The sequence below is a fragment of the Sinocyclocheilus rhinocerous genome, unplaced genomic scaffold, assembly GCF_001515625.1.
Source record: "Sinocyclocheilus rhinocerous isolate Xijiao unplaced genomic scaffold, SAMN03320098_v1.1 scaffold790, whole genome shotgun sequence".
In the NCBI taxonomy this organism is placed as follows: domain Eukaryota; kingdom Metazoa; phylum Chordata; class Actinopteri; order Cypriniformes; family Cyprinidae; genus Sinocyclocheilus; species Sinocyclocheilus rhinocerous.
In genome coordinates this window covers 1,943-18,389 of record NW_015666971.1, presented here as the reverse complement: position 1 = coordinate 18,389, position 16,447 = coordinate 1,943, and the positions used below count along the sequence as shown (strand labels likewise).

The 16,447-nt window shown below is 35.9% G+C and overlaps 1 protein-coding gene across 9 annotated transcripts in view; it reads left to right on the top strand.

Moving 5' to 3' along the window:
- Positions 1-12,762, top strand: part of LOC107733347 (fibroblast growth factor receptor 2-like) — a 45,016-nt gene extending 32,254 nt beyond the window's left edge. For all 9 annotated transcript variants that reach the window (XM_016544939.1, XM_016544938.1, XM_016544937.1 and 6 more), the window contains 5 exons: positions 2,762-2,883; positions 7,967-8,077; positions 8,428-8,618; positions 10,192-10,314; positions 12,688-12,762. In XM_016544939.1, coding sequence (XP_016400425.1) covers positions 2,762-2,883; positions 7,967-8,077; positions 8,428-8,618; positions 10,192-10,314; positions 12,688-12,762 — 622 coding nt within the window. The remainder of the gene's footprint in view (positions 1-2,761; positions 2,884-7,966; positions 8,078-8,427; positions 8,619-10,191; positions 10,315-12,687) is intronic.
- Positions 12,763-16,447: the final 3,685 nt, after the last annotated feature.

Below are 16,447 nucleotides of genomic sequence, written 5' to 3'. Positions count from 1 at the left end.
GAAAATATAATTAGATTTTCATAATGATTTTTTTCTTCTCAAACCTTGTCTGTGGTGTAAAAACACCCCTGGCCAAATGCCCCCAGAGGGCATCACTACCCACTTTGATAATTACTGTAGTTGCCATGTTCTGAACATCACATCATATCTTTTTCCCTCAGATGTAATCTATCTAGGTGGTTGAATAAAAATATTTGGACTTTATTTAAAAAAATTACCTCAATTTAGCACCAGCAAGCTCGTTAGCTAGACAGTTAGCATCAGCTAACATTATTGACTTATTTTTATATTATAAGGAGTAACGATATGTTTTATGAAATGTAGTGAAGTAAAAAGTACGATCTTATGCTTTGGAATGTAGTGAAGTAAAAGTAAAAGTTACTCAAAATAAAACTACTCCAGTAAAGTACAGATACTTGAAAAATGTACTTAAGTACAGTAACGAAGTAAAACTACTTCGTTACTGTCCACCACTAAGTACAGGTGGAGTTGCTCAGTTTTTTGCAGGATTAAGCTGTTCATGATTTAGTGGATAACAGTTCTTACATGTTCACAGCTAATGGCCATTAATGCTCATTCTATAGGTGAAGGGAAGCACTATTTTATGTATTTTTGAACTTCACACCCACTAAAGGAATTGTTGCCTTTGGGCAGACAAGCTAAGACGTGTATTTTTGGAAGAACGCAAGACTTAATGGAAGGAAAGATTTTGTTCCATTCCAAAAAAAAATTTATTCATTCGATAACATTATCAATATTGCCCGATATTATCTTTCTCTCTTTTTTAAAAATGTTCTACTATTGAAATTAGATAATATTCATGGCCTACATTTTTCAATTCAAACAGTAAATTGTTATTTAAGTTTCAAAAATACTATACAGTAATGTTTGAAAAATTGTATTATATTTATTATATATAGTATATTAGAAATAACTGTATTTTTACTGTACATAATATTTTGATAATTTTACTGGAAGCATATAAATTCTAGAATTTCTTTATCATTTTAAAAAAATCAGTCTTATATGTACATTTTTAAATTATTGTTATTATATATAATATAATAAATAATTATAATGTATTTTTACTGTACATAATATTTTCCTAAGTTTGACTGGAAACATATCAATTCTAGATTTTTCAAAATCAATTTTTAACAGTTTTTAAAACAGTAAAGTATTTTAACTATTTATTATAAATTAATTATACATATATACATACAATATTTATTATTCATTAATTAATTCATTTTAATTGATTTGAGCCAAACTTTCTGTTTTGTGCATTCCTACCATCCCCTTTTAGCACAAACTTTAAGCTATTAAGTTAGTTAAGTCTCTCTCTTTTTTTCTTGGACTGCTGTCTTCATCCCCGCATGACGTGCATCCCCCCACGGTGCATGTTGGGCCGAAAACTGTGGAATGTTAGCGTTTGTTGTCGGCGTGGAGGATAAACATAACATTGATTATCTGTGGTGGGCTGGAGTAGAGAGAGGCCGCCATTGACCGTACGGCACAGAGGGGGATTGTGTTATCACTGCCTCAGATCGGACCCGGGCCCCAGCGCGGGTGTGAATGTTTACATAGCCCAGTGCTGGAGGGGGCCGGGGACATACCCAGCTCCTGCCAATCAAAGTTTGACTGAGAGCCACTGGCAGGGCAGGAGGTTGAATGTCACAGTTATCGTGAGGGATGAAGATGAAGTGTGTGTGACTGTGTTTTAATGTGTGAGGGTGTGTTTGCTTCCAAACTAGACCTAATTAAGGGACAAATTAGCTGGAAAATGTCCCCAAAATTTCATTCGATGAATTTAAGCTAATTTTGGAGCTGTTCTCAAAAGAAGAGTTGGTTCATAAATAAAATAAGTTATTTTAATGTTGTTTCATGCTCTGTAATAAAACATATTTTCGAAGTTGTGAATAAAACAAAGATTATTGGAGTAAGTTTTACAAGAAAATTCAGTCTTTCTATTTCATAATTTCTTGTTTAATTTAATGTTACTTGCCGTTTCTTTGTAATTATTTGTGAAATGTAATAATTTTTTTTAATGCTGTAAAACCTTAATGCAATAAAATAGACTCTTCGACAAAAACCTGATTATGTTTATATATAATCATAATCAGCTTATATATATATATATATATATATATATATACATATGTCGGCATTAGACTGGGGACTACCTGTTTGATTGAACACTACAAGCGTTTGAAAACAGTCATTATTTTTGCTATTCTGCACAGAAATAAAACACTTTACCCCTTGAGAAAAGGTGGTAGTCTCCTAACTGATGTATACGTTACAACACTCTCCTGAAACATGCTCTTTTTTGCACTTGACCAGAGCGCGCTAGTCAAGCGTTAACCCCTCTATCTAGCCTTCTCTTGCACTCTTTAAGAAAGTCTCTAAATCCCCAAAGGGCATATTGTTACTCACCCCAGAGGACCGTAACTCTAGATCTCCCAGCCAGACATTCGGCTGTCACACTCACTAATGTCTAATGTAAGCTTTGCAGTGGAAGGCAAAGGGCATCCACTTAACACCTACGAGTTAAGTAAACACAACACATGCAGCTCTGATATACAGTTAAATGTCGCTAATGCAAAATGTTTCCAAACTGGACAGCATTTTTTGGCATCATAATCGCATCTAGAGAATGAAAACGTCTGTCTGGATGGATAGAAATGCTCATGCAAATGGGCATAATAACTTCTGTCAAAAGCTTTGGGTTTCTCTGTAATGTTTGTGTTTGTTTGTGCAGGTTAACTCTTGGTAAACCGCTTGGCGAGGGCTGCTTTGGGCAGGTTGTGATGGCTGAAGCTCTGGGCATCGACAAGGACAAACCTAAAGAGGCCGTGACTGTGGCTGTCAAGATGCTGAAAGGTAAATATTTATGGATTCGTTTTCATGTGAGTAAAACTGTACCCTAGTGAGTGTCCTAAATCAACATTTACCCTTAGTTTACTTGCATGTTAACAGTATCTGAAGGTGTGCAACTGGTCCATTTTTGCATTTGTTTTAATTTATTTGAAACATTTCACCACTAATGGCTTCATCAGATGTAGGATGGTGGGAATTACTTGACTTTTAACCTCATCAGCTCATAAATTGATGTGGGCGTCACCTTTCGAATGGTTCACATTGCTTTTTACAAGGGAGCTACTCCTCTGATGTTGTGAATCACAAAACTACTGGTTCATATACGGATGGTACTCGAGTGAAAGATCAAAGCTGGGCAGATACAAGCTACAAATCACACCAGCTCAGCAGACAGATACAATTCACATGTGATATTCTACAGAACAACAGACTGGACTCTTTAGACTGTTTCATGCAGAAGACAGAGTGGACTGTTCAAAGAAAAGCAAAGAGTTTGAAGATGACGGGAAGCAAACACTCTAATAATGTCTACCTGCCCAGACAAGGCAGTTGCTAAAAAAGCTCAACAATCTTGCAAAAACACCAGACAGACAGGCAGATCACAATGCAGACAGAATAATATTGTCATATGGACCCTATGAGGCTAAAGTATCAGTGAAAAGATGGAAAATTTTTTACAAAAACAATAGTGTGTTATGATCCCAGCAACACGCTAAGACACTTCTTGTTGAATCATGGTGTTTATGATTCAATATTTAATATTTTATATATATATATATATATATGTATATATATATATAAATTAAAAAATATATATAATTTATTTTACAATTATTTATATGTATTAAAATAATTAAAATAATATAACAAAATATGTATAGCTATAATTTATTTTACAGTTATTTATATTATATTATGTGTGTGTTTGTACACACATATCAAAATATTAATTTACATAAATGTATTAATATACATTTGTATTGTATACATTAAATTCATATAAACTGTTGTTATTATAAATATTCTTTTTACAGTTATTTGACATTTTTAATTTATATATATGTGTGTGTATATAATGATATATTATTATATATTATTAGTAATTACATTTGTATTGTACATTACATTTATATAAATTGTTGTAGACCTCCTTTTTGTTATTTATACTTATATATCTTAAACCATTTTGAGCTCTAGATATCGGCAACTCATTTAATTCTTTTTTTTTTTTTTTGTCAAAATAAAATGTTATTTTTGGAATTTGGATTTTGGAATAGACGATTCTGGGCACAATTATCTCAAAATTGGCCAAATGTCAGACATTTATATAATATACAGATACAGATTATACATTATACAGATATGATGGCCTCTCCCTAATCGTTCCAGTCGCAGATGAAAAAACTACTTCACATAAGCTAAGAGTGTTTTGATTGGGTGCAACTTTTAGTTAAGGTATTGTTATGATCTGAGAATGTGCGTATGTTGAGAAAGGGAGAAAGTGGAAGAGGAAGTCTTGACTGTGGAGGCCTGCGCGGGGTTATTTGTTGGTGCTGAGTGATGTTGGTAGAGCTCGGGTCAAGAGGCCGCATAGCTGACCCGGTGCTCACCAGCTGCACAGCTCTCGCTCTTCACCTGCACAAAGAAAGACCCTCACGCTGAAAGAAAGAAAAGAGAGTGGGGGAGGGAGCCAGCAGCTCAAAAGAAGTTTTAAAGGATGTTGAGAGGGCCGAGGGGACAGGGCTGCAGCGGAGAAAACACTTGAAACAAGAGCACGTTCACCATTTACACCTGGCTTAATTACTGGCCTCGAAAAACATGATTAACGCTCTGGCGTTGTTTACTGATGCTGTTTCAAATCCATATGACTTTCTTTCTTCTGTAGAACACAAGAGAAGATATTTTTAAGAATATCTTGGTATTTTTTGTCCATACAGTGAAAGTAAATGGGGTCTGGTGTTGTTTTGAACCCCATTGACTTTCAATATGTCGACAAAAACAGTTGAAGCATTGTTTAAAATATTTTCGTAAATCTGGTACAGATTTACTATTTTATATTTTTGAAAGGAACTATCATTTTAATCAGTAGTGTTGTTATTGTTAACAAAAACTAGAATTATGAAAAATCTTTTTCGGAAATTGAAAAGAAGATGAAATAAAATATAACTACTAAATGAAAATCTTAAACTTAAAAAAAAAAAAAAAAAAAAAGTAGAAGAGTTGCATTGGCAACTTACTGAAATAAATTGAAGTACTAAATTTCTAAAACTGAAATAAAAACAAAAATCAATTAAAGCTATATATAAATATATAAAAATAAAAGTAATAAAAATGACAAGAAAAAAATTAAACAAAAAAAATGTTTGCACTGGCAACTAACTGAAATAAGTTGAAGTACTAAATTATTAAAACTGAAATAAAAAATAAATTAAAGCTATATATAAAAATAATAGTAATAAAAATGACGAGCGAATAACAAATTGACTAAAACTTAAAGTCAAGTCAAGTCACCTTTATTTAAATAGCGCTTTTAACAATACAGATTATGTCAAAGCAACTGTACAGCATTAATTAGGAAAATAGTGTGTCAATAATGCAAAATCACAATAGTAAACACTAAATTTTCAGTTAAAGGCAGTTCATCATTGAATTCAGTGATGTCATCATCCAGCTCAGTTCAGTTTAAATAGTATCTGTGCAATCAAGTCAACGATATCGCTGGAAATGAAGTGTCCCCAACTAAGCAAGCCAGAGGCGACAGCGGCAAGGAACCAAAACGCCATCGGTGACAGAATGGAGAAAAAAACCTTGGGAGAAACCAGGCTCAGTCGGGGGGCCAGTTCTCCTCTGACCAGACAAAACCAGCAGTTCAATTTCAGGCTAGCAAAGGCACAATGTGCCGAGGAATCATCTGGTTCCTGTGGTCCTGTCCCGGTGGTCGTCTGAGACAAGGGGTCGTCTTTACAGGGGATCTGTATCTGGGGCTCATCTAGTTGTCCTGGTCTCCACTGTCTTTCAGGGCTGTAGAGGTCCTTTCTAGGTGCTGATCCACCATCTGGTCTGAATATGTACTGGATCCGGGTGACTGCAGTGACCATCTGATCTGGATACAGACTGGATCTGGTGGGTTGTTTCAGGGTTGGCATCATCTGAGGTCCTCTGAGGGGTTGGCATCATCTCTTCTCAGGTGTTCTGGATCCAGACTGAAGCTTGTGTAAATCCTAGTTACCACGGGATGTCAATCCCGTGGCAAAAACAGAGAAACAAATAGGGACACAATTAGCGTAGCTGCTGTTCCAAACAAGCAAAATTGATTTGTTTAACACAAACTAAAGAATAATAATGTGCATCAGATATAACTGCAGTACAAGATTATGATATGCATTATTTGAATGCTTGGCCAAAGAGATGTGTCTTTAATCTAGATTTAAACAGAGAGAGTGTGTCTGAACCCCGAACATTATCAGGAAGGCTATTCCAAAGTTTGGGAGCCAAATGCGAAAAAGCTCTACCTCCTTTAGTGGACTTTGCTATCCTAGGTACTACCAAAAGTCCAGAGTTTTGCGACCTTAGGGAGCATGATGGATTGTAGCGTGGTAGAAGACTAGTAAGGTACGCAGGAGCTAACCCATTAAGGGCCTTATAGGCAAGTAATAATATTTTGTAACTGATACGGAACTTAATAGGTAGCCAGTGCAGAGACTGTAAAATTGGGGTAATATGATCATATTTTCTTGACCTGGTAAGGACTCTAGCCGCTGCATTTTGGACTACCTGTAGCTTGTTTATTGAAGATGCAGGACAACCACCTAGCAGTGCATTACAATAGTCCAGTCTAGAGGTCATGAATGCATATATCGCTGGATATTAAGTGTCCCCAACTAAGCAAGCCAGAGGCGACAGCGGCAAGGAACCAAAACTCCATCGGTGACAGAATGGAGAAAAAACCTTGGGAGAAACCAGGCTCAGTCGGGGGCCCAGTTCTCCTCTGGCCAGACGAAACCAGCAGTTCAATTCCAGGCTGCAGCAAAGTCACATTGTGCAGAGGACTCAACTGGCTAAAATTAAAATGAAAACTGAAGTTTAAAATTAAATGAAGCTCTATAGACAAAGAAATATAAAGATTTATATAAATATAAATAGAATATAAATAGATAATAATAGAAATATAATAACAAATCTAAATGAAAATGGCATTTTAAAATAAAAAGTAAAGCTTTATAGAAATATAAAAAAATAAAAATTATTAAAGCATATAACAAAATGACTAAAATTTAAATGACAACTGAAAATATAAAAATAAAAGCTCATTTAAAACATTAAAAAATATTAAAAATTATTGTCAAAATATATATAAAATATATACAATATATATATATATATATATATATATATACACAAAATATTATCAATTATTACAAAAGTATATGAATAATTCTAAAATAACACTAATACATTTTTTTGGGCCACTGTAAAGTATCGAACAGAATCTTAGTTCACAAAAACACAATTTTTAGAGAAGTTCTTGAAACGTTGATGAATCTGGTTTGGAAGGAAGAGTGCACAGCATTCTTAGCAGAAGAAACTGCAGTAAGATAAGACCGGAATGGCGGTCAGTGGATTGTGTCAGGTTCGCTCCAGTGATCAGCAGGCAGGTAATGAAAAGGCGACTGTCTCTAAGGTAATTACTCTAAATGGAAGAAACGCTTTTTAATTGTGAGGAAATGAAAGGAAAGCTCTGTGGCGGCTCTTCAGTGAAACACTAAACCACACAGACAGTTACACTGAGACACAGACAGACAGTCCGGCCAGTCTACTCATATAGGGTGCGCTGGCATGTATGGCATACTAATGTACCACTCATACTGCTTTTGTATTATGTATAATGTGTATATGCTACAAATATGCTACAAAAATCTACAGAATCTAAATTTCGAAGTAGAAAGGATGATATAGCATTTTCTTGTAAAATGTGCTCCAATAATCTTTATTTTTTAGGATTTTTCCTAAAAAAGCAGATTACATTTTGTTGAGTGGGTACAATGAACACTATGTTTATTTGTGTTTTATTTTTTAACCTTTCTAGATGATGCAACAGAGAAAGATCTTTCTGACCTGGTGTCAGAGATGGAGATGATGAAGATGATTGGCCGACACAAGAACATCATCAATCTGTTGGGAGCGTGCACACAGGATGGCAAGTGCCAGTCTGGTTCATTTTAAAGAGATCGTTCACCCAAAAATAAAATCATTTACTCACCTTCAAGTTGTTCCAAACCTCTATGTTCTTCCGTTGAACACAAACAAAGATAGTTTGAAGAAACAGTTGCTGGTAGCCACTGACTTCCATTGTATAGAAGTCAATTGCTGCCAGCAGCTGTTTGGTTATGAAATTCTTCAAAATATCTTCTTTTGTGCTCCACATAAGAAAGAAATACATACAGGTTTGTAGTAACATGAGGGTGAGTAAATGAGGACACAATTTTCATTTTTGGGTGAACAATCCGAACAGTGGGATGACACTCTCTCTCTCTCTCTCTCTCTCAGGTCCGTTATATGTCATAGTAGAGTATGCATCTAAGGGAAACCTTCGGGAGTATTTGAGGGCCCGGCGGCCCCCAGGAATGGAGTACTCGTACGATATAGCCCGAGTATCAGATGAGCCTCTCACCTTCAAAGATCTGGTGTCCTGCACTTATCAAGTAGCCCGTGGCATGGAGTATTTAGCCTCACAGAAGGTATCTGCACATGCACAGCATATATGCATACTATTAACATCACTTATTGATTTATAAATGTCACTTACATAGGCTTTGCATGGTGCTGGTCACAGCCTCAGATCTCTATGATCTTTCTAACCAAGTCGAGTCACTTTTATTTATATAGCGCTTTATACAATACAGATTGTGTCAAAGCACATTTTCAGCAAAATAACAGTGTTAATGTTATGAAAAAGCAGCTGTACAGAAGATAATAGTGGCATTATATAGCTCAGTTTACTTCAATGTGTCAATAGTGTCAATGTGTCAATTCAACAGTGTCAATGTTGCAAAGTTCATCAATTATGAAACATTTTAAATTAAGCTGTAAAAACAAACAGTAGTCTTTATTCAGCTCAATTCAGTTTAGTGTTGATTCAGTGTAGTTCAGCAACAGTGTTGATTTTGCAAAGTTAGTGTCATCTAAATTCAGTTTAAATTTTGTTCTCATGCGATGTACTTAAATCGCTAATATTACTGAATATTAATTGTCTTTTAAATCCCTAATGGACATGCAAGATGGCAAGCACTTTTTGAAAATTGCAAGCTTTTAATCAGTCTGCCTGGAAAAATGTTGCATGTTCTCAGGCTGCTAAAATGAGCACTATCCATAAGAAACTAGTTTGCAAGGTTCAAGCCGTCAAATCTTTGAAAGATATTCAAGGGTTTCATTTGCACACGCCTGTATATTCTGAGTATACCTGTCCCTTAACGTCACTTTTAAAAAAGTCTCCAAGTGGCTTATTCTTCTTTGCCGTAATAAACACAAATAGGGATATGCCGGTATCAAATTCTCATGTTGCGATTAATTGCTAATGCTGTCAGAGAGTGAAAGTGCGCTTTCATTCAGTGCGTCTCTCACATGTTCCGCCATGTGCCTCTCGCTCGCGCTTGTTTACATCAGAGTGCGCAAGCGTCTTTCATGCAGCATACAGCGGTGTTGTGCATTTTGACCAGTTGGTGGGAAAAGTATTCTTAAAATGCATTCAAAATTCTAAATAATTTGTAATATATAATTATTCACGGTATTTAGAAGTGCCCACGATAACAATATCGTGCATATTCATTACCGTGATATATCGCATTACCGTCTACCGGCACAAGTCTAAACACAAATGGACCAGACTTGATGCTAGTGGTTTCGCTAAATTATTTATAGAATGTAAATTGAAGAGTTTAGCATATAACAAGCATTTCTAAGGCAGTTTATTCTCACGTGCACATTTGTTTAAAGAGCATTCAGCCGTCCAATTAGATTCATGCAGCATTTTTCAGACAGACAGTCAATGAATCCCAGCAGATGTGCGCGGTCACAGCGCTCTCACTGCGAACATGCTAACTAAACACTGTCATCACGCTCCTCTTCACGTCTGGAATGCGCACGGAGTCTTATCGTGCCTCAGACACTCTCACGCGCGGATCCGCCCTGCGCTTTATCCCTAATGCACCTAAAACCTTTGTGTTGTTTGTCTGCGTGTGATTTTTGTCTGTGTTTTTAAGATGAAGTCGTGATGATTTATGTTCTTTCTATCTTTCTTCATCTCTGTGGCAGTGTATACACAGGGATCTGGCTGCCAGGAATGTGTTGGTCACGGAAAGCAACTTTATGAAGATTGCAGACTTTGGCCTGGCCAGAGACGTCCACAACATAGATTACTATAAAAAGACCACAAATGTGAGTTTCATTTCATCAGGAGTTTCATTTAGTCAAAACACATTTCCTGTTGATTTTCATCTCGCTATGCATTCTTTTGTTGAAATTTATAGATGCATGTAATGACACTCCATTAGTTTTTAGTTGTGTTGATATTTAAATAGGAAGTTGAGACAAGACATACACATGTTTGTGAAAAAAGTCTATTCTGCTTACCAAGGCTGTGTTTAGTTGATCTAAAAATACAGTAAAATTTATGAAATATTATTACAGTTTAAAATAACTGTTTTCTGTTTGAATATAATTTTAAATAGAATTTATTTCTGTGATGCAAACCTGAATTTCTAGCCATTACTCCAGTCTACAATGTCACATGATCCTTCAGAAATCTATTTGATATGCCCGAAAAACATTTATTCTACTTACTATTAATGATAAAAACTGCTGTGCTATTTATTATTTTTAAGGAAACCAAGATACTATTTTTCAGGATTTTTGATGAATAGAAAGTACAAAAGAACAATTTATTTGAAATAGAAGTATTTTGTAACATTATAAATGTATTTTCTGTCGTTTTTGATCAATTTAATGTATCCTTGTTGAATAAAATATTAATTTCTATCAAAAAAAACTTGTTAACGTTAGTGTAGGAGAAGGACATTTTTATTTCTAATTTTGAATTCAATACTTTTGGTTCATTTTTCCTGATAAGAAAGAAAATTAAATAAAATGCATCTACTAAATGTTAAGTCTGTCAATGTTTAAGTGTACACAACCATATGAATGGCTGCAAAACTCTGATTTAGATCTCATTGGGTCTTGAAGCATCCTTTATACCAGTGGTTCCCAACCCTGATCCTGGAGGCACCCCAACACTGCACATTTTGCATGTCTCCTTTCTCTGGCACACCAATTTCAGGTCTTGGAGTCTCTACTAATGAACTGATGACCTGAATCAGGTGTGTTTGATTAAGGAGACATGCAAAACGTGCAGTGTTGGGGTGCCTCCAGGACCAGGGTTGGGAACCACTGCTTTATACAGTCATATTCACGCTCGACTCCTTCCGGCCTCCTGCCATCTCTTTCTTTGTTCTCTTACCTTTTCTCTCTTTCATTTCTTCTTTTTTTCCCCATCTGTTTATCTGCCACATCCCTCCCTCCTCTCGCCAGTCTTGGCATGATTTGCAGATTCCCAGGCAGTCGGCGTGTAAAGTGATTTCAGCTCTTTGCTTATTTGGGCCTGCCCTCTTCTCTTATTCCAAAGCTTGTTGTTCAAGCTCATGAGAAAGAAATGTTAGTGACAAACCTAAACACATCAGCACAGCTTTAACTCGCATTCCCACCATTATACCAGTCTCTAGCCCATCTGAGATGCTTGTTTAGGCTGTAATTCACTCATCTGAGAGTTTAGGTCATCAGACGTGGCAGAGGAAGAGTGTGTGAATATTGATAGCATCGTTATCATCATTATGTTTGGGTCAATGTTCACGAAAGATCAACATGGAATCAAAATTGACCCTATTTAATTACTTAAACATTCCTAGTCTTATAGTGTATGATTCTAGTTGGTCGTTTATGGTTGTTGGATGGCACAGATGGTTGATCAGTTGGATTGAATTCAGAATTGATCTTATTTAATTACTTAAACATTCGTAGTCTTTTTGTGCATGATTCTAGTTGGTCATTTTTATATCAATTAGATCTAGTTAGTAAGTAGTAGTGGAAGTAGTAATTACTGGTTGTTAGTTGATATAGATAGTTGATCAATTGTATCATGCTGGTTAGAGTTGGTTGGACCAGTAGAAAACCAGCAACCATGTCCAAAAATATAGCTTGCTAATCTTTAACAGGTAGAACTTGGATTTTACAAAAGAGAAGTTAATGTAAGTGGCGACTTTGCCCTACTTTATTCATCAATACAGCTTTAGTCCTAATTTATTTCTTAGTTCTTATCAAGGTCACCAAGATCTGGCCATGAATATTGTTTGCCATTATTAAAACAACGAGCAAAGCCCAGATTGAGAGATACTGATGACTGATTAATGACTGGGGTTAGATTCAATTACACTAGTTCAACTCTGTCTAAATAAAACACTGTGAGCCAGGAGATTTTGAACTCGGGGCCCTTCTTATTGGATCTAGCACTTCAAACGCCATTGACTCTTGTATCTTCTCCACCAGCCTCAATTTATAACCCCACAATGACTCCGGAGGGAAAATAGAGTTCGGCGATACATCCCAACAGGATTTAATTGCCAGTCATTATTGGCTGCTTGGGGCTTAATGAAATTCCAGGCTAACAAGGGTCTGGTACAGATGAAGATGTGAGTGGCGCAGTGTCTGGATGTTGTTGTGTTGAGCGTCTTTGACCTTTTCTCCTATTGATGTCTGTAGGGTCGTCTGCCGGTGAAATGGATGGCTCCAGAGGCGCTATTCGACCGAGTCTATACGCACCAGAGCGATGTGTAAGTCAAACGTTTGCATCCTTCATTACTTGTTTTTTTTAAAAAAAATTTTAAAGGGGATATGTCATGGAAAACAAGATTTCGCTGATGTTTACAGTACAATGCAATCTCCCTCCCAAGTCCATTCACATTTTCACTTATTCATTTAGCAGATACTTTTATCCAAAGCGACTTACAAATGAGGAATACACAAGCGATTCATTTTAATGACGCAAAAACACAAAAGTGCTTGCAGTACAAAGTTTCAAACATTGTCCAGAATAGTATAAGTTTGAACAGAGAGGGATTAAGAAATAGTGAAAGCATAGAATAAAGCAATAAGCCCAAGAAGCCGTGGTTTACAGTGAATTTATAACAGCTAAGGGGCGTTGTTTCCGCTTCGTGTCGTGCTTAAAACCCCCTTAGCTGTTATAAATTCACTGTAAACCACCGCTTCACGGGGATTATTGCTTTTATAAAACGTTTATTCCATATACGTAGTAAGGTTTTACAGAATAAAACAGAGCAAATAAAGTGTAATGATATAAATAAAAACAGTATTCTTCCACCAAACAATGTAGTTCCTCAGAAACAGTTGAGGTTCCAACAAAGTGGTTGCCGAGCAACACACAGAAGTAAACAAATGTGTATGTTTGTAGTGTAATTACAACAGCTTCGAACGCGGCTCAACCAATTAGAATCAAGGACCGGAACTATCCGTTTTATAAAAAGAAAATGTTTTCTTCAGTAAGATTTTATGGACGTCTGTTTCTGCCACTGAATAAAAGATAAAAAAAAGGTAATTGCGACTTTTTATCTCCCAATTCTGACTTCTTTTTTTTTTCTCGCAATTGTGAGTTTATATCTCGCAATTATGCCTTTATAACATGCAGTTGCGACTTTATATCATGCAATTCTGACTTTATAACTCGTAATTGTGAGTTTGTCTCACAATTCTGAGAAAAGAAGTCAGTCTTTTTTTTCCATAGAATTGGACTTTATAACTCACAAGTGAGATTTATTATCTCACAATTCTGAGAACAGAAGTCAGTATTGTGAGATATAAACTCGCAGTTGCAAGAAAAAAAGTCAGAATTATGAGATAAAAAGTCGCAATTGGCCTTTTTACTTTTTGTTCAGTGGTGGAAACGGGCTTCAATATGATGCAGTGACATTCACATAGAAGAGAAGAGTATTTAGACGTTTCTTGAATATTGTCAGGGATTCAGGTTGTCCAGATAGGGTTATTATTTACAGTATTGAACCTAAGCAATAGCAAATACAGGAAACCTTCTCAATCATGTAAATATGTATAACAAACCTTACATCAATGGAAAGCTTATTTATTCAGCTTTGATATGGTGTATAAGTCTCAATTAAAAAAAAATTGACCCTTATGACTGGTTTTGTGGTCCAGGGTCACATATGAACAAATTTACACATTAGTGCAACTGGTATTGTTACTTGTTCTACATGTGTGGCCAATTATAACAGTTCATTTGCATATAGTGATGATAGCTTATTATTTCTGCACAGTGGTTCTGGTTGGTTCTGCACAAGTTGTTATGGATCAAAGTTTAAATGATACTGTTAGGGCTGCTTTTCTTTCTACAAATTGAAAAAGGGGACTGAAGTGGTTTGGAGAGCGCAGGAAAACAGTTCTACTGTGATTGGAGTCGCTGTGTGTTTGTGTAAAGCGAGTAGTTTGGGAAAGAATAGCAACTGCTGGCAGGTGAGTTCAGGGGTACAAGGATGGTTTCCCTTCTGAAAAAAAAGGAGCACGAGTGATGGAAAGTTAAGGAAGTGTTTTTGTCAGGCAGAGAAAGAAGAAGGGCTGTTCGCCGCCAGCGCTACACCAAAAAGTGAGAGATTTCACGCTCGACCTTGCGACCAGTGCCGTGTTACTAATCTGCGCGGCTTCAAAGCCCTGCAGACTCTCACCTCACCTCCCAGAGCCCGGACGGAAATGCCCTCTATCTTCCCTTCACTCCGTCCGGTCACACTCCTCTATCCAGCTCAACTCTCATTGTTGTTGTTGTTTTTGAACACTTGAAAGTCTCTTCCCTTCTTTTTATTTTCCATAGAGTGAAATAATCCTGTCATTTGTGACTGTGTTTATCCGCTAGTGCACGATTGTTCCCTTTCATTTTAAGCTCACGTGTTTTTTTTTTTTCATGAAACCTCTGCGGGACGTTTTGAAGTTTTGGCTGCACGCACAGGCTGAAGTCATTTCTACATTCGTCTTTTTATTAATCTGATCTTTTGGTTTGCATCCATCAAGTTCCAAATGATTAATTTGTGAAGTATTTAATGGAATGGCATTGGAATGTACAAAAACAGATATTATCATAAAAGAATGTGGTCATACTGTCCACCCTGAATGATACATGTTGTGTAATCTCTTGCAGGTCATTATCTTTTGTAATGTTTGTCTGCTCTTTGTGTGGTCTGTGCAGTAAAATTAAATCAATAGCAAAGACACCCTTATTGATGGCAACAGTTTGAATCTTTTGTCTCGGGGCTCAATGCTAATTATGTGTCATCAGTCGCTAAGGTCTCGAGCTCTTTGATTGGCTCAGAGGCAGACACAATCCATACATGACATCATACTATATTAATACATAAATTATAATAAAAATGACCATGTTTTGACAAACAAGACCCCTGGGGAATGGGATATAAGCTGCAGCGCTTGCAAAAATGGAAATATGGATGCATGTGTATGAATTTCCTGTTTGTTCTGGATGTTAAATTGATGGCTTTTATGGTAAAGGTTCATCTGGCCTGATGCAAGGTCAGCTATATTAGATTAAAGAAAGGTGTTGACTTTTTTAAACCTAAACATTTTTAAACTTTTTGCCTTTACTGCCTAGTTAGCATTAATGTTAATCTCATGTCTGGGTTCCTATTTCACCCTAAAATAATACAATTATAAAATTATAAATTATATAAAATGATTTTATTTTATAATTAAATTCTAAAATATATTTAATTATAAAATATAAATATATGAATTATTTAATTTTATAAGTAAATTATAAAAATATTTTTGAATTAAATTATAATAAAATAATAATTATTAAAATGTTATTTAAATGTATAGTTATACATTTTTATTATTAATGAGTCTATTAAGATTTTATGCATTATGAAATTATTTCCATCATTAAAGGAACACTCCACTATTTTTGAAAATAGGCTCATTTTCCAACTCCCCTAGAGTTAAACAGTTGAGTTTTACCGTTTTCGAATCCATTCAGCCGATCTCCGGGTCTGGCGGTAGCACTTTTAGCTGTAGCTTAGCATAGATCATTGAATCTGATTAGACCGTTAGCATCTCGCTAGCTGGGGACTATTTTCAGGCGCTGCGTAATATCATTGCGCAACTTTTCATTTTCCGTCGGTCTTAGTACATGATGTAACTACAGAAGAGTCAAGTTTTAAATAGGAAAAATATAGAAACTCTTTGGTCATTTTTGAGCGAGATGCTAACGGTCTAAAGAGTTTCGATATTTTTCCTATTTAAAACTTGACTCTTCTGCAGTTACATAGTGTACTAAGACCGACGGAAAATGAAAAGTTACGCAGCGCCTGAAAATAGTCCCAGCTAGGTAACTTCCAATGGAAAGCGCACGCTCCCTGTGCAAGCAAGTGGTCACGTTGGTTATGTTGGCGGAAGTTAGCCTATTTTCAGGCGCTGCATAATATCA